The sequence below is a fragment of the Ptychodera flava genome, chromosome 3, assembly GCF_041260155.1.
Source record: "Ptychodera flava strain L36383 chromosome 3, AS_Pfla_20210202, whole genome shotgun sequence".
Lineage (NCBI taxonomy): Eukaryota > Metazoa > Hemichordata > Enteropneusta > Ptychoderidae > Ptychodera > Ptychodera flava.
The window spans coordinates 15853555-15878918 of NC_091930.1; the positions used below are offsets into that span (position 1 = coordinate 15853555).

The 25364-nt window shown below is 37.2% G+C and overlaps 1 protein-coding gene across 1 annotated transcript; it reads right to left on the reverse strand.

The window, feature by feature from the left end:
* Positions 1-1180: 1180 nt before the first annotated feature.
* On the reverse strand, positions 1181-23636 carry LOC139129620 (uncharacterized). Its single transcript, XM_070695281.1, has 7 exons — positions 23571-23636; positions 16992-17162; positions 15900-16067; positions 13004-13165; positions 12323-12535; positions 11117-11284; positions 1181-2145 (listed from the first exon to the last, which is right to left on the reverse strand). Exons 2-7 carry the CDS (start codon positions 17122-17124, stop codon positions 1343-1345), a joined length of 1647 nt encoding a protein of 548 aa, XP_070551382.1. The 5' UTR covers positions 17125-17162; positions 23571-23636; the 3' UTR covers positions 1181-1342.
* Between the last annotated feature and the right edge of the window lie 1728 nt (positions 23637-25364).

The following is a 25364-nucleotide window of genomic DNA, read 5'->3' on the forward strand; positions in this document are numbered from 1 at the left end:
CCATACTGCAAAGTGCCCAGTGTTGTCTGCACCAGATTTCACTTTGCCATTCAAATTAGCTGTAGATGCTAGTGATACGGCTGCTGGTGCTGTTTTATTGCAAGAGGATAGTCATGGTATAGATCATCCTGTTTGCTATTTTTCACGCAAATTTAACAAATCCCAGAGAAACTACTCTACAATTGAAAAGAGTGTTTATCTTTGATATTAGCTTTACAGCATTTTGAAGTTTATGTTACTTCTTCAAATCAGCCAATAGTGGTTTATATTGATCACAACCCTCTTGTTTTTCTGCAGAAATTCAAAGGCAAAAATCGAGATTGCTAAGATGGAGTTTAATGTTACAGGAGTTTAATCTTGACATTAGACATATCAAAGGCAGAGACAATTTAATTGCAGACTGTCTCTCTCGTATTTAGAACTTATTGTTGTTCACACTTTTAAGATTACATTTGTAAAAGAAAGATTTTTCATTGAAAAATTTTCTTTTTTTGAAGAGGGGGTGTGTTATGTAGGTCATTTCCCCACACTCATCATGACCTGAGTTCAATTAGTCTAGAACATTCTCAAGGTCACTGCCCTTGATGACCTCACAACCTTGAATTCAATTAGTCATGTTTGGAATGTTCTGGAAAGTTGATTAGTTGTGTAAGGGAGATAATTTTAGAACAGTAATTAGCATGTCAATAAAAGTTCTAGATTGTTCTTATATGCCTTTATAAAAGGGACGTGCACAGCTTCCAGTCAGACTTTTGGGATCGTGTCTCTTGTGTGTTACTATAAACTCCAGCAGTAGTCATTCTCAAGACTTTTCAAGACCTTCACTGTCAACGCTGGATTTATACTGTGGACTTTGTGTAGCTTCAAGCCTGCAAACCAAAGGACTGTTCATTCATCCGACTGACTGTTACAACTCTGAGACTGGAGCTTTGCCGTCCCAGCTGAGATAAGTAGTCTGTACACTTTAAAGCTTGTATTCTATCCCTAACTTAGCAATTAGTTTTATTTTCGTAATAAATTTTGTTTAAACGTTAACTGCTGAGTTCACCCTTTTGTTCGTTTTCTCTGCACGTAACAACATATATACATACATACATACATACATACATACATACATACATACATACATACATACATACATACATACATACATACATACATACATACATACATACATACATACATACATACATACATACATACATACATACATACATACATACATACATACATACATACATACATACATACATACATACATACAAAGCGACAGAGTTACCTTAAACTGATACTAAAATTGATGTATATTTTCATAAGGGCAACTCAAACTACTACTCCTCATCTATACTTGTAACTGGTATACTCTGATTTGGTTACCACCTGACTCTGTAACAGCTATAGTGAGGTGATCATCGGCTGTTGTAGCATCTCTGACTGCAATACAGTCTACCGAAAAATCTAAATATTCAAACAAGCTACAAACAAATTCTCCATCAGTATTAAACTTCACGATTCGTCTCCAATCACATATGTAAACATTGCCAAGCGAATCAACATCAATATCCTGTATATAATACAACTTACCTCTTACGCTAAAGCACTTTAGAACATTCAGATCAGTATCAAACTCACGAACGACGAGTTCATTACAATATACCACTAAGAGATGATTTTGGGCAGTGGCAACTAAAGGGTACTTCATCCCAAATTTATACTCCATGGTAGCAACAAGTTTTCCATCTTTCGTATCATATTTGTATAAACTACTACTACCATTACAATAGATAAACCCGGACATATACGTCATACCTTTGACATACCAAAATTTAGTATCATGGAAGGTGTGTAGTATTTGTTTCTTTGCATTGCAAATTATAATTTGATAGTTACCATTGTCTCCAATAATGTAATGACCTTCAGGTGTTACTACCACGCTGGCAGGTTTAAATGGTTTAGGAAACTTGCCAACAAACGTTATGACGCTAATGACCTTCATTTTACTACCAAATATTTGTATGCGGTGATTTTTTGGGTCGCAAACCAAAAGCTTTTGACCAAACCATGTAAGATGTTTTGGATTATTGAACATTCCTGGATGTGAGCCAGGCCTAAAAGAACCAAGAACCTGCACAGACCAGTCAGTACCTGAAATGAAAAGTGGTGAAGGGTCAATCTCTTTATAGACTTCGTAACTGTCTCGCGTCTCTCTATAATAACTTTCAAAAATGTAATACTTTGTTCTACTTTTGACATTAAGAGTATGACATTTTGACAGTTTCAAACTATTTCTGTTGATTGTAATGGTCTTAAAATATGCAGTTCATCCGTTGATGAACATGCATTTTATTACATAAAGTTGATTTCATAGAGAATATATAATTCTGCAAAACGATGAAATCCAATCAGACATGGATAAAATTATCGACAACTTAATACCCCGTTATCATAAGTGCCGAGATGTTTGCATCATTCTGAAATTTAATTCCTAGTATGACCTCATGAATTCAACTAGATAAGTAAAACTTTTATTCGTAAAAATGTTGCAGTCGGTTTTTAGGAAATAGAAAGAAATTCTGCTTTAGTAGAACAGCCATCATAAAACCTGGCGTCAGGTTGGACAATATTTTCATTGTCTGTGCAACGGAAAAATACACGAAATGTCAATTCGATGTCAAAGTTGACTTAAGTAATATTGTAGGTCGTTATCAATGATATAGTATGAGGCCGTTTAATATCCACGTGAAAGTGTCGTTTGAACGCGATCTAAGTAGCATTGCTGGTATTGAAGACCTTATTTTTCTCAATATCATTCACATTGACAGATATGTTTCATATCTGCGTCCATCGACTTCTCTATTTTGTAGTTTTTTTTGGCGGACGGACAACGTCCGTGGGTATTTGTAGGTATGGTCATGTCCGTGCGTCCGTCCGTTCACACAGATATCTAGGACATGCCTGATAAAATTACTTTCAAAACCTTGTACAAGGAAAATACAAAGCGACATACATATGCACGTCTACATATTTGGGTGTTACATGCATAATTAGTGCAGATTTGCATAATTAGTGAATCTTTAGAAAGAGCTCTTTCTGATGTAAATATGCAAATGTGATAAAACAGTACAATTGTTTGTCACATAGCTCTAATAGCACACAATGACGCAATGTGAATTAATTGCTTATCTGCATATTTGATTGCTTTCGAGAATTAGGGTGATAAGTCTTAAGGTTCCAAGACAAGAAATCGACCTTTCAAAGCTAACGATTCTCTATAGTTTAATAATCTTAGAACCCCCGTAAATTATATATTTTCTAAAAGTCTAGATATAGGGAACATTTTTGTTACCATAGTGTCACCATTGTTTACTATCATGTGATAGGTAATTTGCATAACCTTTCAAAAATCGGTTTTCCCTGTTTTGTTTCAATGCTTTGAGATATATGCCTGAAATTTGTGTGAATGCAAGCTGTCCCAGTCTTTAAAAGTGTGTCTCAGAATTTTTTAAACCTTCTTAAACATTCTTTATGCAAGAAAACTTCCAGAGCAGCGAATATAACCCTAGTTAATTTCTTTAAAATTGTATTGAAAACAAAACTAAGCAAGATATAAAAAATCTGAGACACACTTTAGAAGAGCGCTGCGACAGTTTGTATTCCAGCAAGTTTGAGTCAGATATTTTGAAGTATTGAAACAAAATATAGAGAAAACAGATTTTTGAAAGGTTATGCAAATTACCTGTCATGTGATAGTTATGTAAACAATGGTGACACTGTGGTAACCAAATTGTTCCCCTATATCTAGGTTTTCAGAAAATGTATAATTTAGGGGTTCTCTGAGCTTATTAACCACCAGAGAATTGTTAGATTAAAAGGGTCAATTTCTTGTCTTGGAACCTTAAAAGAGTGGGAATTTGGCCGAGCGGTTCTGTCTGTTGCTTCTCCGCTAGGTGACTGGGTGCAGTATGTTGTGGGTTCGAACCCCAAATGAAGACATACGGTGGCCCTAAACTACCTGTTCTCCGCATTCAAAGTCTGCGTTCGCATTCAATTGTTTTTCTCTCACATATGTCTCCGCATTCAAAGTCTGCGTCGCATTCAATTGTTTTTCTCTCACATATGTCTCCGCATTCAAAGTCTGCGTCGCAATCAAATGTTTTTCTCTCACATAAGCTTATGTCTCCGCATTCAAAGTCTGCGTCGCAATCAAATGTTTTTCTCTCACATATGTCTCCGCATTCAAAGTCTGCGTCGCATTCAATTGTTTTTCTCTCACATATGTCTCCGCATTCAAAGTCTGCGTCGCAATCAAATGTTTTTCTCTCACATAAGCTTATGTCTCCGCATTCAAAGTCTGCGTCGCAATCAAATGTTTTTCTCTCACATATGTCTCCGCATTCAAAGTCTGCGTCGCAATCAAATGTTTCTCTCTCACATATTGTCTCCGCATTCAAAGTCTGCGTCGCAATCAAATGTTTTCTCTCACATATGTCTCCGCATTCCAAGTCTGCGTCGCATTCAATTGTTTTTCTCTCACATATGTCTCCGAGGTATGCCTCAGTGTACGTTATTCCGCGAAGCATATTTCTATCGAACAGCGCTCTCAGACGGTCGCTATTGACAACGACGAACATTGTATCAAGTATTTTCAATAGATTATCGATCGAAAATTTGTTTGGACGCCGCTTGTGCCGGGCGCTCGTGTGTTGAGGTCACGTCATAAACATTTCCACAATAACCCATATATTGACTTATACACTTAAATATCAACATTGAAGGTATCCGTTGGTTTCCTGTACTGAAATTAAATCGACGACAATTTTTTTAGTTTTGGTGATACTTTTACGTACGTTTCGGCACATTTTGGCGCACCTCGGCGTAGTTTGGCGCCATTGTGAACGGGGGACTACACGCGAGTGAGCGAGACAACAATGTATCAATTTCGGACAAAAGGATATCGATCGATAACGTTCACTGCACGATTACAGTGGAGACTCTACGCCCGTTCGCCTCTGTTCTGTGTTATTCTTGCAGTTTACTGGGATTTTCATAGTTAATATTCGCCAAAATTTGGTATAAATTACAACAACCTGACTGGTATTTGGTCTGTATAATTTAAGAGACGCTAACCGATTAAAATGGGTCAATATTAGACCCTGATTCTGCATATGCAAACGCTGTAAGATCGCCATTTTATTGAGGGCAAGAGCAAAAATTCAGCGATCGGAAAAATAAAATGCAACTAAAACAAGTTTCGTCGAGAAATTCAAAAAACTAAAACGACAGCAATTTTGTATATATATCAAGGAAACACCGTGCCACTTTTCACTATAATTGGTTCAGAATTGAGAAATTTGAACGAGCGATAGTTGTACGGTCTGTTCAGTACATTAAACGCAATTGTTTTCTATGGGAAATCGAGCAGAGTAGACACAACGGTATATAGCGTCCCGAATTTTTGCCACACATACGTGGAGTGCGCGTTCGGAGAGTCAATTTCACCTCCCGCGTCATGTTGAAAATTTCGCCGTATTTCCTTGCTGCACATCTAAATATTAATGAAAGAGCAACAGGTCCTATTTCCCGTATATGCTGCCCTTACAATTATAATATTTTGGGAAGAATTTCACAAGGGAATTCCAAAAATACGTAAGCGATAAGAGACATATGCAAAATCAAGTAAAAACACAGTCAACAGCAAAACGATCTTCAACTCGTCATTTCATAAAAAAAGAGGGAAACTAAAAAAAATAAAACCATAGAGTTTTAGTTACCCTTCATGATATGTGTCATACCAAATATTATAAAAAATAACAGCGAAATGAAAAAGTTAAACCAACGGTTTTTTTCAGATGTATTTTTCATTTTACGATGTGTCTACTCTGCTCGATTTCCCATAGAAAACAATTGCGTTTAATGTACTGAACAGACCGTACAACTATCGCTCGTTCAAATTTCTCAATTCTGAACCAATTATAGTGAAAAGTGGCACGGTGTTTCCTTGATATATATACAAAATTGCTGTCGTTTTAGTTTTTTGAATTTCTCGACGAAACTTGTTTTAGTTGCATTTTATTTTTTCCGATCGCTGAATTTTTGCTCTTGCCCTCAATACCAGATATGAACTGAATATGCTCACGTGTTTTACAACAGGTTCATTAATAGTTGTACGCTTCACAGAACAATGAGATAAAAGTTATCACTGTATGTAGCAGGTTTTTCAACTTCGCACAGTACTCTCAGAGTTTAATCACTAATTACAAAACTTTATTTAATATGCAATTAACTTGACACTGCTCAATGCTTTATTGAACAATTAGATATCCACCAGATCAACATTTGTAGCACGTTTTATTTAATTTAATGCTGTAATTTTAGAGTAATGTCACTAATAACAAAGTTCATTAAATATGCAAATAAACCCTAAATTTACTTGACACTGTTCGATGATTCATAGCACCATTAGATATTTATCAAATCAACATCTGTAGCAAGTTTTATCAAATTTAAGGCTATAATTTTGGAGTTATATACCTAATTAAAAAGTTTATTAATTATGCAAATGAACCCTTAATTAACTTTACATTACTAAATGCTTTACAACACAGTTAGATATCTGTCGTATCAGTATGTGCAGCAGTTTTCATCACATTTGATGCAGTTATTTCGGAGTTATATGACTAATTATAAGACTTCATGAAATATGCAAATGAGCTAATTATTAACTTGATACTGCTCAATGCTACTCAGTACAATGGATATTTATCAGATCAACATCAGTAGCAGGTTTCATCAAATTAAACGCTGTAATTTTGGAGTAATATCACTAATTACAAAGTTCATTAAATATGCAAATGAACCCTTAATTAACTTACCGCAACTAAATGCTCTACGCCACAATTAGATATCTGTCGGATCAATATCTGCAGCAGATTTAATCACATTTAGTGCAGTTATTTTGGAGTTATATCACTAATTACAAAACTTCATAAAATATGCAAATGACCTATTGTTAACTTGACACTGCCAAATGCTTCTCAGTACAATTAGATATTTATCAAAACAATATCTGTACTCAATTTCACTGACCTGGGTGCCGTAATTTCAGAGTTATATACCTAATTACAAAGTTCATTAATATGCAAATGAACCCTTAATTATTTCACACTACTAAATGCTTTACACTACAGTTAGATAAAAATCGGATCAGTATCTGTAGCAGATTTCATCACATTTGGTGAAATTATATCAGAGTTATATGACTAATTACAAACCTTCATAAAATATGCAAATGAGCTATTTATTAATTTGACACTGCCTAATGCTTCTAAGTATAATTAGATATATATCAGATCAATATTTGCTGCAAGTATCATCAAGTTTGGTGCAGGATTTTCAGAGTTATCTCACTTATAACAAAAGTTCATTAAATATGCAAATGAGAAGATAATTGACATGACACTCACAGTATCATCATAATGTTCGTAGATTGTCATGTGTGAAAAGTTTAATGAAATTTTGTGCAGTATTTCTTGATATATGTCTACACTGTCATTACCGTCTCCATAGGGAAACCATTGTAAGGAAAAAAACAATATTGCATAACTTCATTAATATGCAAGCCACACTAACCAAAATCTAATCAGTTCTTGCAAGTAGCATATGGTACCTGTCTACCAAATCTGACTTGAATCCGTTCAGGCGTTTTTGAGTTATCGTGTAAACAGACAGACAGACAGACACACACACACACACACACACACACACACACACACACACACACTAACACACACACACACACACGGACAGACAGACAGACATCGCTATGACAATAGCCCACGTGTTTACACACGTGAGCTAAAAATGGCGATCTTACAGCGTTTGCATATGCAGAATCAGGTCTAATATTGACCCATTTTAATCGGTTAGCGTCTCTTAAATATACAGACCAAATACCAGTCAGGTTGTTGTAATTTATACCAAATTTTGGCGAATATTAACTATGAAAATCCCAGTAAACTGCAAGAATAACACAGAACAGAGGCGAACGGGCGTAGAGTCTCCACTGTAATCGTGCAGTGAACGTTATCGATCGATATCCTTTTGTCCGAAATTGATACATTGTTGTCTCGCTCACTCGCGTGTAGTCCCCCGTTCACAATGGCGCCAAACTACGCCGAGGTGCGCCAAAATGTGCCGAAACGTACGTAAAAGTATCACCAAAACTAAAAAAATTGTCGTCGATTTAATTTCAGTACAGGAAACCAACGGATACCTTCAATGTTGATATTTAAGTGTATAAGTAAATATATGGGTTATTGTGGAAATGTTTATGACGTGACCTCAACACACGAGCGCCCGGCACAAGCGGCGTCCAAACAAATTTTCGATCGATAATCTATTGAAAATAACTTGATACAATGTTCGTCGTTGTCAATAGCGACCGTCTGAGAGCGCTGTTCGATAGAAATTATGCTTCGCGGAATAACGTACACTGAGGCATACCTCGGAGACATATGTGAGAGAAAAACAATTGAATGCGACGCAGACTTGGAATGCGGAGACATATGTGAGAGAAAACATTTGATTGCGACGCAGACTTTGAATGCGGAGACATATGTGAGAGAAAACATTTGATTGCGACGCAGACTTTGAATGCGGAGACATATGTGAGAGAAAAACATTTGATTGCGACGCAGACTTTGAATGCGGAGACATAAGCTTATGTGAGAGAAAAACATTTGATTGCGACGCAGACTTTGAATGCGGAGACATATGTGAGAGAAAAACAATTGAATGCGACGCAGACTTTGAATGCGGAGACATATGTGAGAGAAAAACATTTGATTGCGACGCAGACTTTGAATGCGGAGACATAAGCTTATGTGAGAGAAAAACATTTGATTGCGACGCAGACTTTGAATGCGGAGACATATGTGAGAGAAAAACAATTGAATGCGACGCAGACTTTGAATGCGGAGAACAGGTAGTTTGGGCCACCATAAAGACATATATAGAGAGAGAGCAGAGTATAGAGCAGCAAATTTGATTATTAAACTTGATGCAGATCTTAAGCACACAGTCCTATAATAGTGTACAAATACACGTAATAGTATCAATTAAATTAATTGCAAATTTGTATATTATATGGGAGGTATCATTGGCCAGTGGCTAGAGCAGCAGTGGACTCACGATCACAGGATGGTGAGTTCGAGCCCCGGCATGGCTATGGTGTTGTGTCCTTGAGCAAGGCACTTTATTCCTCATTGCTTCTCCCCGCCCAGGAGTGATGGGTACCTGGTAGGACAGTGGTTGTAATGTATGCCGTGGCGTTTAGCTCTGCTGCGCTTATTGGCTGCACATGTGAGCTGTTGTTTGCTCCCAAGGAGTTGAGCGGTATCATGTGGATATGTGCGCTATATAAGAACTAATTATTATTATTATATGAATTTCAAATTATAATATATGAATTTCAAATTAAGGTAAAGGGCGACGAATTCGGACGCGCACACGCTTTAGAACTTTTCTGCGCAGATTTAACTCCAGCCTGCCGCAATTGGGTTATTTTGTAGCGCATGTATTTAACATCACCTGTCATTGTTTGAAATTGCGCTTTTACCTAATTTTTTGACCCAGTGTCTTAGAAATACATGTGACCTATAATCTTGTCATATTTTGACCCCCCTAGGAAGCTGGTTTTTATTCAATATGAGCGAAAAATTAACATTTCTCTCCCGTTTATATAGCGCAAATTACCCATTCACTTGGAGATATTGTAAAAAGTAGCGTGGTGACAGCCTTTTATTAAAAGTTTAAACTAAATGGTATTATGTATGGAGTTTATTCGCCAAGTTTGGTCAAAATGACACCATTCAAAGGGACAGGAGGAAAGTTCGAAAATTATGTAGTGATATATTTCGATATTGTCATTTTGTAGTCGATACTTATGTTAAAATTTCTTCACAAACATCATGAAAACTATACATTCGATAGATATGGATCTTAAGTCTTAGTATTTATTAAAATTAACTCATTTGCTAAGCGTTTTATAATTGCTTTCTTTAGTTTAAGTGAATTATATCATTTTTATTTATTTCTAACGACGCCATTTTAACGTCCGTTTCCATGGAAACAAGCGTGGTGACCCCCATTTTTTATTTCATTTTTGCACTTTCACAACTTCCAAGAATATTTGTGCAAAGTTTCAAGAAAATTACACCACAACTTAATTTTGACGTAATTCGTAGTACTTCACCTTAAGTGTGATTATCTCGAAATGCTGCATCAATTTTGATGAAACATGGTTCAAAGTCTGGTCTTCGAGAAGTGTAACGGCGTGCAAATATATCTGGCAGTATCTGCTGCTTGCACATTTAATGAATTTCCTTAATTACGCTGATAGTATAGTATAGTTCATCAAATCTTATAAAACTTGATATAGATTTTGAGCTCACATTGCCTTAAGATGAATAACGACGTTTATTGGTGTCATGTAAATATTTTTTTTTAATTTTCATATCTCATAAACTTTCCCAATTAGAGTGCCATGTCGAGAAAAACTGCATCTAATTTGATAAAACTTGAAACAGATATTGATCTCACAGTACTGTAATACAATTCAATGCATATGGCACTCAGCAGTGTCGATTAATAAATTAATTGCTAATTTGTGTCATCAATGATAACTTGTATGTCTAGGATTTGTCTAAACGTTGCTTGTCACGTATAAGTGTCTATAGCTATCTTAACTTTGAACTCCGCGGAAGATCTTACGATTATACATTTGCTGTAATTTAGCATGTTTCCGCTGTTTATATTGTTCTTTGTGAATTGTTTCATTGACTACTTTGTCACAAGATTCGCTGCTGCACTTAGCCAGTGAGAAAGCGCTATTGAACGTCTATGCCAGGGGACTTCCCACAAGTGAAATAATAAATAAATTGCATTACTTTCCATAATTTTATTGCTTTCATATGTATTTATTAAGTTGTAGTGAAACATTTCATTCTTTACAAAATTTTATTTCGAAGGTAGGAGGGATGACTGACATCGAAAAGAACTTTTGCTTAGTAAAATTTAGATATCTAGATATAAAAAACGTATATGCACTAGTACTTACCCCATAGTTTCCTTTTCTGGCTTACATATGGTATTCTTTCAACGCTTGTCTGGTGAGGCTTGCCCATGCCTTTCGTTTGTACTGAATTCCTCTTTGATGACATTGTAGATGACGGTTTTTGTTTTCTTTCTGAATTTTCACTTTCCGATTTCACCCTGGACCTTGCAACTGCGGGTTAGGGATAGAAGCATTTAGAGTAATTATTACAAATTAGAGGTCATAACCTATTATTAAACACCGTCTGCTCCAATTTCGTATCAGCATTAGTGCCGTTTGTGATGCGTCAGACACGACGCTGTGGCGAGTGTCTGACGCAGCAGAAATTACGTGAGTCCCGTCACGCCGTGAGAGCGATATTGCGTAATAACCGTTTTATAATAAACTTACGCCGAGAATTTTACAAATGGTAAAAAACAACGTTTATTTTGGGCATTTACTTTCATTTCACGGCGCACATGAAAATTAGAAATACATGTGTTACCGGTCTTTATTCATTGACTTTATTCACTGACTGAGTCTTTCCATTAGGTATAAACGTTTTCACGGCAGGTGACAATTTCTTCTGTGTCGAGATGTTCGTGATTTACTGTGCAGTTGTAAACGTATTTCCAGAACATTTGAACCATAATGACGTTAAACGTTAGTATATTGACGTTAACCGCTATAAAATATAACGGCTGACATTTTAAGTTAATTTTCACCAAGATGGAATGATATAGGCACGGGTATATGATAATGGAACCAATTTGATATTGTTTGTTATTAATGTTGCACGGTTAAATATGTATTTTTTTATATTTCACTGGTGGTGACGTACTGTTTCAGATGGAAGTAGTTTTATGTGTATTTTGTTCTTCTCTGATCGCCTTCAATCTCTTACCCCAGAATATTAAAGTTTCAAGACAAGTAATATAAGTATCACCTGCATTTCACTTAACGCAGGACAGCACCCAATTTTAGTCACGAAAAATCAACATGATGGTTTACTTGCGAAAGTGTATATGCCTTGCTCTACGTTACTCAACCCCTTCTATGAAAGGCATGACAAAGGGAATCTATTCGCACCTAATGCGGTTAAATGTATAAGCAGCTGTCTAAATATGATATGCAACAATTGGAAAACCCCGGGTCCAAATGGATAGATGGGTCACAATCAGTTATTAATCACACGCTCATTTCTAACGACATTTAAAACTGTATACTCACCTGTTTGCAGGAATGAATCACGATAACGAAAGATCCTTTTAACTAGAAAGTGTTCGATGTCGAAACCATCATGTGATAAGTCTATTGCGTTCAATATATTGACGATATCCATGCCTGTTACACCTTTCCTCCGACAAATCGAAACTGTCAACTCATCAAATCCAAGATCAAGGAGCAAATTGCACAGCCCTTCAATATTCAGGGATGCAAGTACTAAAATTAAAACAAAGAATATATATATATATATATATATATATATATATATATATATATATATATATATATATATATATATATGTATGTATGTATGTATGTATGTATGTATGTGTGTATGTATGTATGTATGTATGTATGTATGTATGTATGTATGTATGTATGTATGTATGTATGTATGTATGTATGTATGTATGTATGTATGTATTGCCTGTCTGAAATATAACGACGATGGCAGTAGTTGTCGTTCTATCAACTGTTCTATCTAAAGTTAAATATTCTGAAGAGATATTTTTATTTGAAGGCACGTGTAGAGAGATTATAAAGCGATTTCAATTATAAAAGATAGGGCTAAAAAGGTAATAGGTTTCTAATACAATTTTTGTTTCATTTTCATCACAAATCTGCGGCCATCAAAAGAATGGGTAGTGAAGGAATCGAACGAAGTAGGGCAACAACTTGACCTACCAGAATTAGGAGAACTTGATAAATCTCTTTGACAATTAGCATCCTTTTTCGATCCAAGTGAAGCCAATTCTCGATCAAGAGCTTCAATGGTTTCAAGGAAATCAACTTCTTCGGACAAATTAAACCATGTCTTGCTCGTCGCAATCTCGCCCACCCAACCGTCTGTGAAAAACAAACAAACCAACAAACAAACATAAACTTTAGTTATTTGACAGATATTTCCCTCAGAGTGTTCGCCAGCTAAATCGCAGACAGGGGACCTTTCACGAGATTTGTCAAAGAACGTGAGAAGTCAATACTGAAATAGTTTGGCGCGTTCAAGACTATTTACACCGTCTGATCCCATTTAAACCTAGCTTTACGGCATCGTAACACTATACACACAATAACTTGTCATGGGAACGTTGACTGTGATTCGCCAAAGAATTCACGAAGCCGTAGGCTGAAGGAAAAAATGTATGTCGATATCAAAATACGGCCAGTCTGGTAAATTCCACACTGAAAAAAGAGATTGAATTTCTTCGCCGACTAGTGCCTTATGTAATGTGAATATGAGTACGTGATGCAACAAACTTGTTCAAATAAGTTGTCCAAACCAAGCAAGCTTTCTGAAAAATATTAGGTTATATATATTATATATATATATATATATATATATATATATATATATATATATATATATATATATAACAGCGTAGATTTGTCAGCATCGATAATGTGTAATTTTTTTCTGATATACAAAGATTACATCGCTTGCTTATGTTAGAGCAACTTGATGCTTTGTCAATAATTGACCACGAAATGTCAAAGACCTGCTGGTTATTTTGTTTCAAGGACCAGACAACAGTCCTTCTATCCACTGTGACCAGACGTACTTGGAAAGCTCCGTGCAGTGCCGATACCTGTCGTTACGGAAGGATTGCATGTGATTAGCGAAGTCTTGAAGGTGTTATCAGTTGGTCCGATGTAGACCTTCTTCCGTATTGTCCCTATGTGATACCTTGGCCTTGTAAACTACACCTTTGACTTGACAGTTACCTTTCAAAGGGCACGTAGACTTGTCCCGGCCATTACAATCAGCTTGCCGATTATGACGTTGGTCCCCGGTGATTACTATCTTATAACATGATTTGATTATACTAATATTCTTCATACAACTGCAACTCACTTTATTTTTATTTCTATTGAAGATCTTATGAAGCTTAGACCTTTTTCGAAAGTGTCTGTGAACAAGTTGAAGGTATTTCTTGCCGATATTAGATTCCACGTTCTTGCTGAAAGGGGGCTGAACCACGTGATGTTACGTTTCCTGTTATTGGTCTTGACATATTCAATTTGGGTCGCGTACCAGCTTGACTTTAACGCTGCGTCGTTGTGACCTTTTTGTTTGTCAAAGATGCCTTTATCACTGGATATCGTTGAGGTGCGTTTGCTTATTGCGCCAGGTATGTGTTTAATTAGAGTTGCGGCGGGTGATTAGACTATTTATGGACATACATTGTTTGGTCGTTTGGTTTACGGTACGGATAGAACTTGCCGTCATTTCGATTAAATGTCACGTCCAAGAAGTTTGTTATTGTCTGGCTAGTCTCCGTCGTGATCTTCAGCTCCATTTCATTTCCTTTTTCATCTTCTCCGCCTTGCTGGCTTTGGTATTCTTGAGTACACCAACCCGTTCGTGCCTGTATAAGCCGATTAGATTCTTATCATATTTCTTTGCAAGTGTGCTGGGGCACACAGACCCATCAATTCGCATATTTTAGCACCGTTGAAGGTACCCACTGCGACATCGAATAAATCCTTATTCTCGCTTTTAATCCAGCGTTTCATGTCGTCAAAAAGAAGAGTCTTTCTTGAGTGCATTATGATATATCAACCACTTCATCTGAAGTCGCAGTGTATTCCCTTGCAAAATCAAGCAAGTTGCGTAAATGTCCGAGATTGGTGGGTAGAAGTTGACAATGTCGAATGTAATGAATCTACATTTTGACTTATTCCGTATTCCCTTAAACAACTCAATGACAGCTGATTGTAATTGCCAGGACAAGTCTATGTGCCCCATGAAGGGTAACTATCAAGTCAAAGATGTGGTTACAAGGCCAAGGTTTCAAAGGGGGACAACACGGAGAAGGTCTAAATCGGACTCACTGATAACACCTTCCAGACGCGCTTCGCTAATCACATGCATTCGTTCCGTAACGACAGGAATCGGAACTGCACGGGGCTTTCCAAGTACGTCTGGTCCTTGAAACAAAAGAACTAGGTCTTTGACATTTCGTGGTCAATTATTGACAGAGCATCAAGTTACGCTAACATAAGCAAACGATGTAATCTTTGTATGTCAGAAAAACTACACATTGTCAATGGTGACAAATCTGCTCTGTTAAACAAACACCCGGAGCTATTTCAAAATGTCGCCACCAAAACAAACATTATTTATCATATTTCAACATCACCTACAAATAGTATTTGTATACTTCGATATATATATATATATATATATATATATATATATATATATATATATATATATATATATATATGTATGTATGTGTGTGTGTGCGTGTGTGTGTCTTAACATTCTTAAAAATACAGTGATAATATCTGTTCCGTTCGTTTCATGCATCATGCAATCTTCAAACGGACAGTGTTGTGACTATCTGTCTGAATGAAGATTGCAGGATTTATGAATTTTGAGTAACAATTATATATATATATATATATATATATATATATATATATATATATATATATATATATATATATATATTTATATATATTAACTACCGATATTGGATGATCGGCTCCTTAAATTAAAGATAAGCTGCTACATTTTTGAGCAAAGTTGTTGCCTATACTAAACTTTTAAGGTTAAGTAAGTAACTACCGTACTTACCCAGCGTCACATTCTTTCCAATTTTTAAAAGGACTACCTCCTTTTCTTTATCCTTCGCACGTTTTGCTTCCTTCCTACAGTTGCGTGATTTCTTATACGCTTCAGATACGCACAGAAGAACAACACTAGCGCTGTCTACTCCCTCAGCAATCATTTGATCGATGTTTGCTTAAAAAAATGAATGATAAATGGAAAATCCTTATATATATATATATATATATATATATATATATATATATATATATATATATATATATATATATATTTACATATATATTATATATATATCCAAGTTCAGAGGTTGCCATAAAGCTATTATGGTGATAACCGGGAGGGCACATTGTATATTATATATATATTATATATATATATATATATATATATATATATATATATATATATATATATATATATATATATATATATATAAATAATAAAAAATTACTTCAAGTACAAAGTAATGAAATTAGTTACGTAGGAGGACATCGCTATACTTCGATATATAATATTATATATAGCTTAATTATGCTGTGCATTTCATAACTTTTACGAAATGTTCTTCCTTAAATTTTAAGGTATTTGATTGTCTATATGCAAGGTTCTGGTTTCAAACTATTATTGTTACCTAATGACTCACTATGTTTTCGGTTATCATTGTTGATAAGGTTTTATTATGGTTGTTCTCACAGCTTTGCAAAGGTAAGTGTAGTAATGTTACTATTTCGATAACAAAACATAGAAATCAAAACTGAACGGTTTTTCAAATGTGCGGTCGTATTTGCTATTCAATTAGGTGGACCGGTTGGCCCAAATGCCCTATCGACAGGTTAATATCTCCATTGATAATAACTGCTTTCTATGAAGTAATTGTGGTGAAAAGCTACCCAACCCAGACGTGAAAAGTTAACAATGTAAACGAAACTGCATCAAATCAAACTCTCGCGGTGATTAAAGTTGATGTTCGCCATATATTTGTTTTCCTTTGCAGACTGCTGTTAACATCACTGATATGCATATATCGAAATTATTACACTGTAAGGAAGTCGTCATTAATGATAACTTTGAGACAAGCTTATTGCTTTCAATTCTCACCTCTGATGTTTTCCAAGTCGATCCACATTTTATAGCCTCTCTCTTCCAAAGCTTTTTTAATTCGTATTACTTTTCGCTGGTGATCCCAGTTGTGCGAAATCATCACGTGTTTGTTCGTTGACTTTTCGGCCATGATGGAATGTTTGATCTTGAAAAATATAATCTAATAATCTAATAGAGAAATGTACATATAGAAACCACTATTATCTGCTCATATGGGTTGTTCACATTAGATGAATTAATTAAGTATTTGAGCTAAGCTAAAGGAAACAGCAAAAACAGTGAATAATTCGAATTCTTTCTTTTCAGATTTAGCTGAGCTTTTTGAATTTGACATCAACTTTGTCGCTTGTTGATTAAGTTCCATGGGCATGGAGTTTGAACGTGATCTACAAACCTACTCAATTTTCTTCCGGGAGTAGAAGTTTTCCTTGTTGACGGTACTTTACCCCTAGATTATCTCAAATACAGTTGAGTGACGCAGCGCATTAATTGCGTTTATGGAGTGTGCTAACAATACATATGCTAGTGTGACTTGTTTGTATTCTCTTTTAAACTCTACAGCTGCCTTGAGGGAGCACAGTCAAAACAAATAGCTTAGTTAGTTATAGAAATGGAGATTTTCCATACTTTTGGTCACTATTGGTCACAATTCGTCAGAAACATGCGGCTCAGTTACCTACATATATTGCGTTTACTGACAGGCTCAATGAGAAATAAAGCCCGGGGCGAAATGGACCGGGATCCGGATTAATGCCAAGTTTGGGTGGGCGTTTTGGGGCATGGCTCTGCATAATGAGTCTGTTGGTAACGGTTGCTATCGTTCGCATTATCTGGGTAATCTGTTTGCTCTCAACTCACGCTCTGACTATAAGCTAAGGTAGAGCCTTCCATTACAACTTCGCCGATGCTAACTAGCCATGTATGCAACCCCGAAATTTCGGGGTTAGTTAATATGCTAAGCCGGTCGGAAGGTGTGAATCACGTACACATCGATAATACCAAAATCAAACGACTCGAACAGCATTTGCATGCAAGGCAGTGTGTGGAAACCGCGACTATTTCTCCTGTAAAGTTTGATTGAATATTATTTTCGTCACAGTCCCTCTACAAGGGACTATGGTTTCGTGGTATTTTCGAATTCTGACACCACATGGCAATTGCGATGCGACATCGGTACAAAAGAACTGAAAAGACGCTTCATTGTACTAACACCTATAGCACAAAAGCTGAAAATGGTCGAACGACGTAAGCACGGTCACTCAACAAAAGCGAGTGGAATGACCGTGGCGTGCAGACTTCGCTCGACTTCTATAGCTTGTAGACTTGACTGCCACTAAAGTTCATATTTTACAAGTATAACTCCTACTTTCTTTCGGTCCGTACTTATGACAACATAGCGGCAGCTGTATACCTTACCTCATCCCACCTCACAAGAAAAAAACAGAGACAATGTCTATGTATTGGACTCGAGTGCATTGCATGCTGATGTAGCCTCGCCAGTCACAATCGTTTTATCAAACATTTTGAATCAGACAAGGACTTCCGTCAGAAGAAAATCGTAATGAAAATTTGTACCATTCTTGAGGTTGCTAATTCAGCAAACAACACAGGCGATAATTGTGATTGTTTCACAGTCTTCAAACGCTCCCAGCAGAACATTTACATCAAGCAGTGGAGAACGAATTCAATTTTAAATAGCCAAGTGCAGGTAAAGCTACATCCGAATCAAAAAATATGAAAATACAAAATTGAGAGTCCCTTGATGACGCCGATTTTTTTTTATGCCGGTGATATTGAGGGGGCCGCGGACCTCGAACGGAATGATGTTAAGTTACAGTCGTAGATAAAGGTTTTCAGTTCGGACTTTGATTTACTTGAATTTGTGGTGATTCGGACTCAGTATTTGCTGCATCAAAGGGTGTAAAGTGTAAGATGAACGCTCATGACTACGGTATTTACATGCTGGTCATTAAACCACGGTGACTTCACCATACTAGTAATTTTGAATCCTATCTGCGGACGGCAGTGGATCACGCGGTCCATGCTGCTTATCTCTCGCCAAATGCCATTGGCGAAAGGTTAGATCATGTTTTGTCTAAATAATGCATCAAAACATTGCAAAATTTGTTGAAACAACATTTAATGGACATTCATGATGGATTCATGGAGCATGAAATGGTAGTGATTCGCATGCTTTTTACAGAACTCGCTGTTATACGTTGCTAGCCTTTTCTATTCAAGTTAGATAAACATAATTATGCCAGCATAAGCCGCATAAACGCTAGAAGCGAGGACTGCGTTCCTTTTTGAACAGAGCTTACAAACTGCAATTTACCGGTGGTACACATTATGTTTGAAAAGTCCCCCTACGATAAAAACACAGTGAGAGTGACAGTCACTGAAGGAAGACAGTTTTCACGAAAACAAGGATATCTCTCACTGCGAGTTGTCGTTGAAAGGCAACCAACGCCAATATCGTAATCCCCATCCTATGTTACTGCAGACATGCCTTCAAAATGACCCAGATGAAACAGTTTTGTGGCTATCGCTGAATTTTTTTTAAAGGGATATATATATGTGTGTGTGTCACTTTAAAATCTTATCATTTAACAACCAAAACAGTGACCATGAAATCTAAATTTCCATTTCCACATAAATGTTGGCATTTTAGTCCTGTTTGTGTAGCGTAGCCTCCGTCGATTTTAAATTTCACTGAACTAACGCGGCGAACAATGATTGCTTCCTTGCTCCCTGTTTCTCTTCGTCTCTTTGACCATCTACATGTATCTTCTTTGTCTGATCACAGTCCCTCTGTGGATAGAGGGACTGTGGTCTGATCTTCATTCACAGTCGCTGTCACAAAGATAATCTATCTATCCACCCACATGATCTATCTATCTAGTTATTTGTCTGTCTGTTTTTTTATTTATGCTAAATGCTATGAAAATACTGGTCGAGAAGTTTTATAGCTTGTTCCTTTGTGAAAATTACACTTTACAATCACTGAAAGAAACTGGATTGCGAAATGAATTGACCGGTCAACTTCCGTTGTCGGACAAACACGATCTCGTTTGTGTGAAACAGAGGACGAGGCGACATTTCACTTTTATATGATATCCGATATTTACGGCTACTAGACTATACAATATCGAAATAAGATTGGCTTAGCCAGATCTATAAATGGCTGAAATCTCCGATATATATCGGATATTTACTTGCGATTTGACTGAATCTAGTATCGTATAGTATCGAAGCTAGAGTCAGTCCTTGGAAGTCGGGTTTGGCCAGAACTGTGAGGTGGTGAAATCTCCGATATATAGCGGATATTGACGCGCCACTTTACTGAATCGTCCTACTGTTCGCCATATCCTTGCCCCGAAATCGACTACGTGGCAGATTATTAGGACGCTCGTTATCGTCTAGTATCGAAGCTAGAGTCAGTCCTTGGAAGTCGGGTTTGACCAGAACTCTGAGATGGTGCAATCTCCGATATATATATAGGATATTTACTTGCGATTTGACTGAATCTAGTACCGTCTAGTATCGATATTAGAGTCACCAAATCGCCGATAAATATCGGGTAAATATCGGAGATTTCACAGATCCGGTGTGCCGAGGCACAGGACAAGTCATTCTAGTATCGTCTAGTATCGATATTAGAGTCCCCAAATCGGCGAAAAATATCGGATATATATCGGAGATTTCACAGATCCGGCGTGCCGTGGCACAAGGCAAGTCATGCAAGTATCATCTAGTATCGATATTAGAGTCCCCAAATCGCCGATAAATTTATCGGGTAAATATCGGATATTTGAAAATTTGAAAAATTGAAATAATCTGCCACGTAGTCGTTTTCGGGGCAAGGATATGGCGAACAGTAGGACGCTCGTTAGCTTCATTGCTTGTCAACAAACAGAGGGTATGCAGGATCAAAATGTCAGAAAATAAAATCTTCCGGGGATGTTACTTTACTACATTGCCAGTTATTGATGCTATGCTCGGGTCTATGGCTCGGAGAAGTGTTTTAGCATTCACAGAAGGTCGATCGACACTCTTTAGCAACAGTAAAATTGCGCACATGCACACGTCACTGATATGAAAACCTGGCTTTAACTAATGTTTTACGGCTGAGAAGTGAGCCTTCACGATAAGTGCAGATATAATGTGATTTCAAAAAAAAAAAAAAAAAAAAAAAAAAAAAAAAAAAAAAAAAAAACGGTATCGATTTATCAACGCGTGACAGTCCCTCCTCCAAGCAAGAGACGTCCTTTTCAGGCTCCCTGGGTCAACCCATGGAGGTAAGGGTCAGCCATAGTCCGTATCGTGTTGAGGACTTGAGGGTGAGCATATCAAGGTCCGCATTGCCATAATGTTGGCCAGAAAATTCATCGTCGATAATCCCCTCATTAACTAATACTGTGAGCAAACTAACTTCATTTCACTTCGCCGCGAAATGCATACGGTGGCGCTTTTCGCATCTGATTAACAGGCGTTAATAGGTGTCAAGTTAGCATCGGGGAAGTTGTAATGGCAATACGCGAAAGAAAACAAAAAGAAGGAAAAAATATCAATTTCATAAAAACAGGAGCGTGCTGAGTTGATCTACTGAAGTTTTTGTTGAGTTGATATACTGAAGTTTCGGGGTCATGTCATCGATATCGTTCGAGAATGATTCGGCTGCTGACCGCCATATCTACATACGGAAATGGCGCCGTACGCTGTGGAAATAATCATCAAGAAAGTAATAAACATAAACATTAAAAATAATCCGAAGCTGGCAATTTCGTATGTTGAAATTACCGATCTAAACATTGACTGAGAAACACGGTAAGGAAAATGGTAGGAAATAGGTGAACGACGCGACGTCATGGCCGATCGCTAAAAATAAAAAAATATGTTCACTACATCACGGAAGGATCGAGATTTCCATGAATCTCGCTACCACGATATCTGTAAGCGATCGAGGTCGGCTGCTCGGTTGCTTTGAGGGTGACCCCGGACAACTAATCACGAGTTATGTTTATTTTCGGAGCAATGGGATGAACCAAGGACTGGGTTCATAGATATCTTCTTATTGAAGAAATTAAAGTCCAGCCTTTGTCGAAATAATACGATGTAGTGCAACTCAATGAGCCGATCTCGGACACACGTATCAATAGGCCTAAGCCTTTCGAAGAAGATCGGGTGACGACGCTCACTTGCTCACCTTGAACTGACATTGACAAATACTGTTTTGATGTCTTTACAAGCTTTGTTTAATTCTCATAACAGAAGTCCCAACGTTACTGGGGCAACCGGTATGTCAAAACCTTACCGACCCTCCGAACACGACATGTCATTACCATGTGTGAAAACACGTTTACATGTACAAACCATACGGCCATTTTCAGGGCCAGTATTTATATCAAAAGCGATTGTATCGTACCGGTACTTTCGGCCGTAGATTGGGGGGGGGGGGGGGGCTGTTTAAAAAAGTGGCTCTCTTTGACCGACTGTAATCAAATTGATCATGGAGGCTACCGCCATGCTTTAATATTTAGTTGTTTTGGATGTCATTGTAAACTATGGACTCTGCCTGCAGTTCTGTAAAATACAGTGTACGCACTTTTCGCAAGGATACATCGTACCGGTACTGACTCATCTTTTGCTAAGTCACGATCGAAAATGGCTCACTTTTGCGATGTCTGTGCATCATAAACGCTTGTTGGTAAAATAGTTTATGACAACCACGAAGTGTTCATCCTGTGCGCACGCCAATATACATATAACTCTAAGCGTACACATGGTTTATTTACATCGTAATTATTCTCGTATGCACAGCAAATGTTTGACCAGTTTACACCTCTGCGCGTCACTGAATGATTGACAATTGTTTGAATCGCGGAACGACTGTTCCCTTGGGGCCATTTCCTTCGTTACGAAAGCGAATTCTCCCCTAGTCGTAATTTTAAAAGGCTATGTGAAACTTTGTGGATACCTGTATGGCCTACGTGTTTATGAAACAGTCTATGTTTATGGTATGCCAATAATGTTCGTTTGAGAATCGCTTCGGCTGATTTTCAGTTGTCACTCAAGCGCCATTATGAATTTTCGATGAGTTAGGGGTCTTTTATACCCCGCACACCGGTTTAAGTCAGGCCGAAATTTGCATTCTCATTGTTCCTATTCAATAGCTTATTGTTAAGTGTACCGTGGCAACAAGGGGTTTACGCACTTTGGTAGACAGTATGCTCTGCATGCTTTGCTAATAACTGTTTTTACTACAAAATTCTCCAATTAACAGCATTGTGTTGCATTTGTAACTTCACACTCAAGGCTTGATATCGACATGACGCATAAACTTTGCATGACTTTGGATTCCGCATTATTTTACAATGTATACCATGTCGAGCAAGGGATATACGAGACACGTCAAGGAGTTGGAAACTGGGATCAAGATACAAAATCGAGGCGGGAACAAATTCGAAAAACATTCGGAATCAGAAAAGTGAAATGTACCATGTTGGGAATGAAACTATACAAACTTGAGCACCAACCATGAGAGCTTCAATTATGAAATATATCTGTCATTCTCACCTTAGAGACTTTGTACGCTCAATGCTCCGTGGACAGTGTGTTTATCGACGGATCGGGAGCTGTGAGGGGTAGATAAGAGCATGGTATGCTTGTCACGTGACTGCTGACCAATCGGAGATAATGCCCATATATATATACTTTACATAGCTGTTGCCATGGCAACGTATCTCCAAGAGTGTTCCCATGTCTTTTAAATCTGCTTTCGTAATGTGTGTGATTATAGAAAAATTACTGAAAATGTTATTTAATCACGGTTACCTACTGAGTTGCCTTTTCTGTGTAGACTTTATACATGTGTACATGACTTTGCATAATCTACAAAATATTTTATATACATAACCTTAGCAAAACTTTTTAAAGTTATCGCGCTCATACATAAATGGACAATCGAGTGACAGTGGAGAAACCCTAAAATGATACGCCCTGATCTCTGTGATGGTGAGGAAATTTTCACTCGTTCTACTGTAATAGAAACTGAGGTTATGACCTAACTGGAGTACTTTGGACTAACAATGTATCTTTTGTCCACACTGGTTTATTGTGTGTTCGAGAATATTGTGTCCCTAAATAGACCACTGTTTGTTTGAGTTATTTCAGCCTAGTTATTGTGCGTACATCTGACGCAGCTTGGATGACAAAGAATTTCGCTGGTTTCATGTATATATTTAATATGTATTTGGAGCGCAAGTCGCTGTTGTTCACTTCAGAGTGTTGGTTATCTGAGTGTCCGAGTTGATGATGATATGCTAATTCACAGGCAAAAATATCTAGCAATATAAACCAGACTTTATGTATCTCTAACTTCTCTATTGCTGACAGTGTCGCAGAGCAATAAGAAGCTGTTACCCAATATCGCCTGCTCCTGCTGTGTAGTATCAGCATAAATGCCATTTGTGCTGTGTCAGACACGAGGCGAAATCGAGTGTCTGACAGAGCACAAATGACACGAATGCAGATACGACGCAAGGAACAGGCGATACTGGGTACTAACCTCTTTATCAAATACTCGTGCCCAGAATTTTACAAATGATAGAAATAAAATTTTCGGACCCTGCTTTCAATCCACCTTTTGCATAAGTACAGAAATATTTGTGTAACCAGTCTGAGTTCACAAGCTGTACGAAGAAGTCAACATCGGGCGGTAAAAAATCCTAATATCCCACTGAAACCAAAAAGAAAAAATACATTTGTTACGGATCATACATTTCGTCTGCTGTAAATCTGACCTGATTTCGATAGCTCTCTATCGTCGTATGGAGCGGAGATCGAGAGAGGCGCCAGTTTTGTTTATTTAGGCCTATACTGAGAATTGTCATATCGACAGGGGCTGTAGCGTGCGATATCAGGTGTCACGTCAGGCACGTACTACCTGTCACGAGGTCGACTGTGCCGTACAAAGGCAGACAATTTACTAGAGTTTGCTTTTAAAATTTCAAGAACTTTTACGAAAGAACAACGGGATAAAATAACAAGATTCAGTATATTATTCCCATATTTAGCTACCCGAAATATTCTCGTTCCTCAAAGCCGTTCAACTTTTTATATCGGCAACATCACATCGTAGTCGCAGAGCGGCAGCCGTTATGTTTGTTTACTTTGTTTACTATCCAGTGCAATGTAGTCCGGGAACTCTCCAGAAATGATGACGTTATTCGTTTATATTTCCACCTTCACCATAAAGTATCACTGCTGATATTTCAAGGTAAACGTCACATGGACGTAGCGATATGGCCATGGGTATATGATAAACGTCATAACAAATCAACCTGGTGAAAAGAAATCAATGAAAATTTC

Bases quoted from the DNA above. Each gene is read 5' to 3' on its own strand.
- LOC139129620 (XM_070695281.1), bottom strand. From the start codon at position 17,124: ATGGCCGAAAAGTCAACGAACAAACACGTGATGATTTCGCACAACTGG. The intron at 16,068-16,991 runs GTGAGAATTGAA...CATTTTTTTAAG, and splicing joins CGACTTGGAAAACATCAGAG to CAAACATCGATCAAATGATT. The intron at 11,285-12,322 runs GTGAGTATACAG...CCTAACCCGCAG, and splicing joins TGATTCATTCCTGCAAACAG to TTGCAAGGTCCAGGGTGAAA.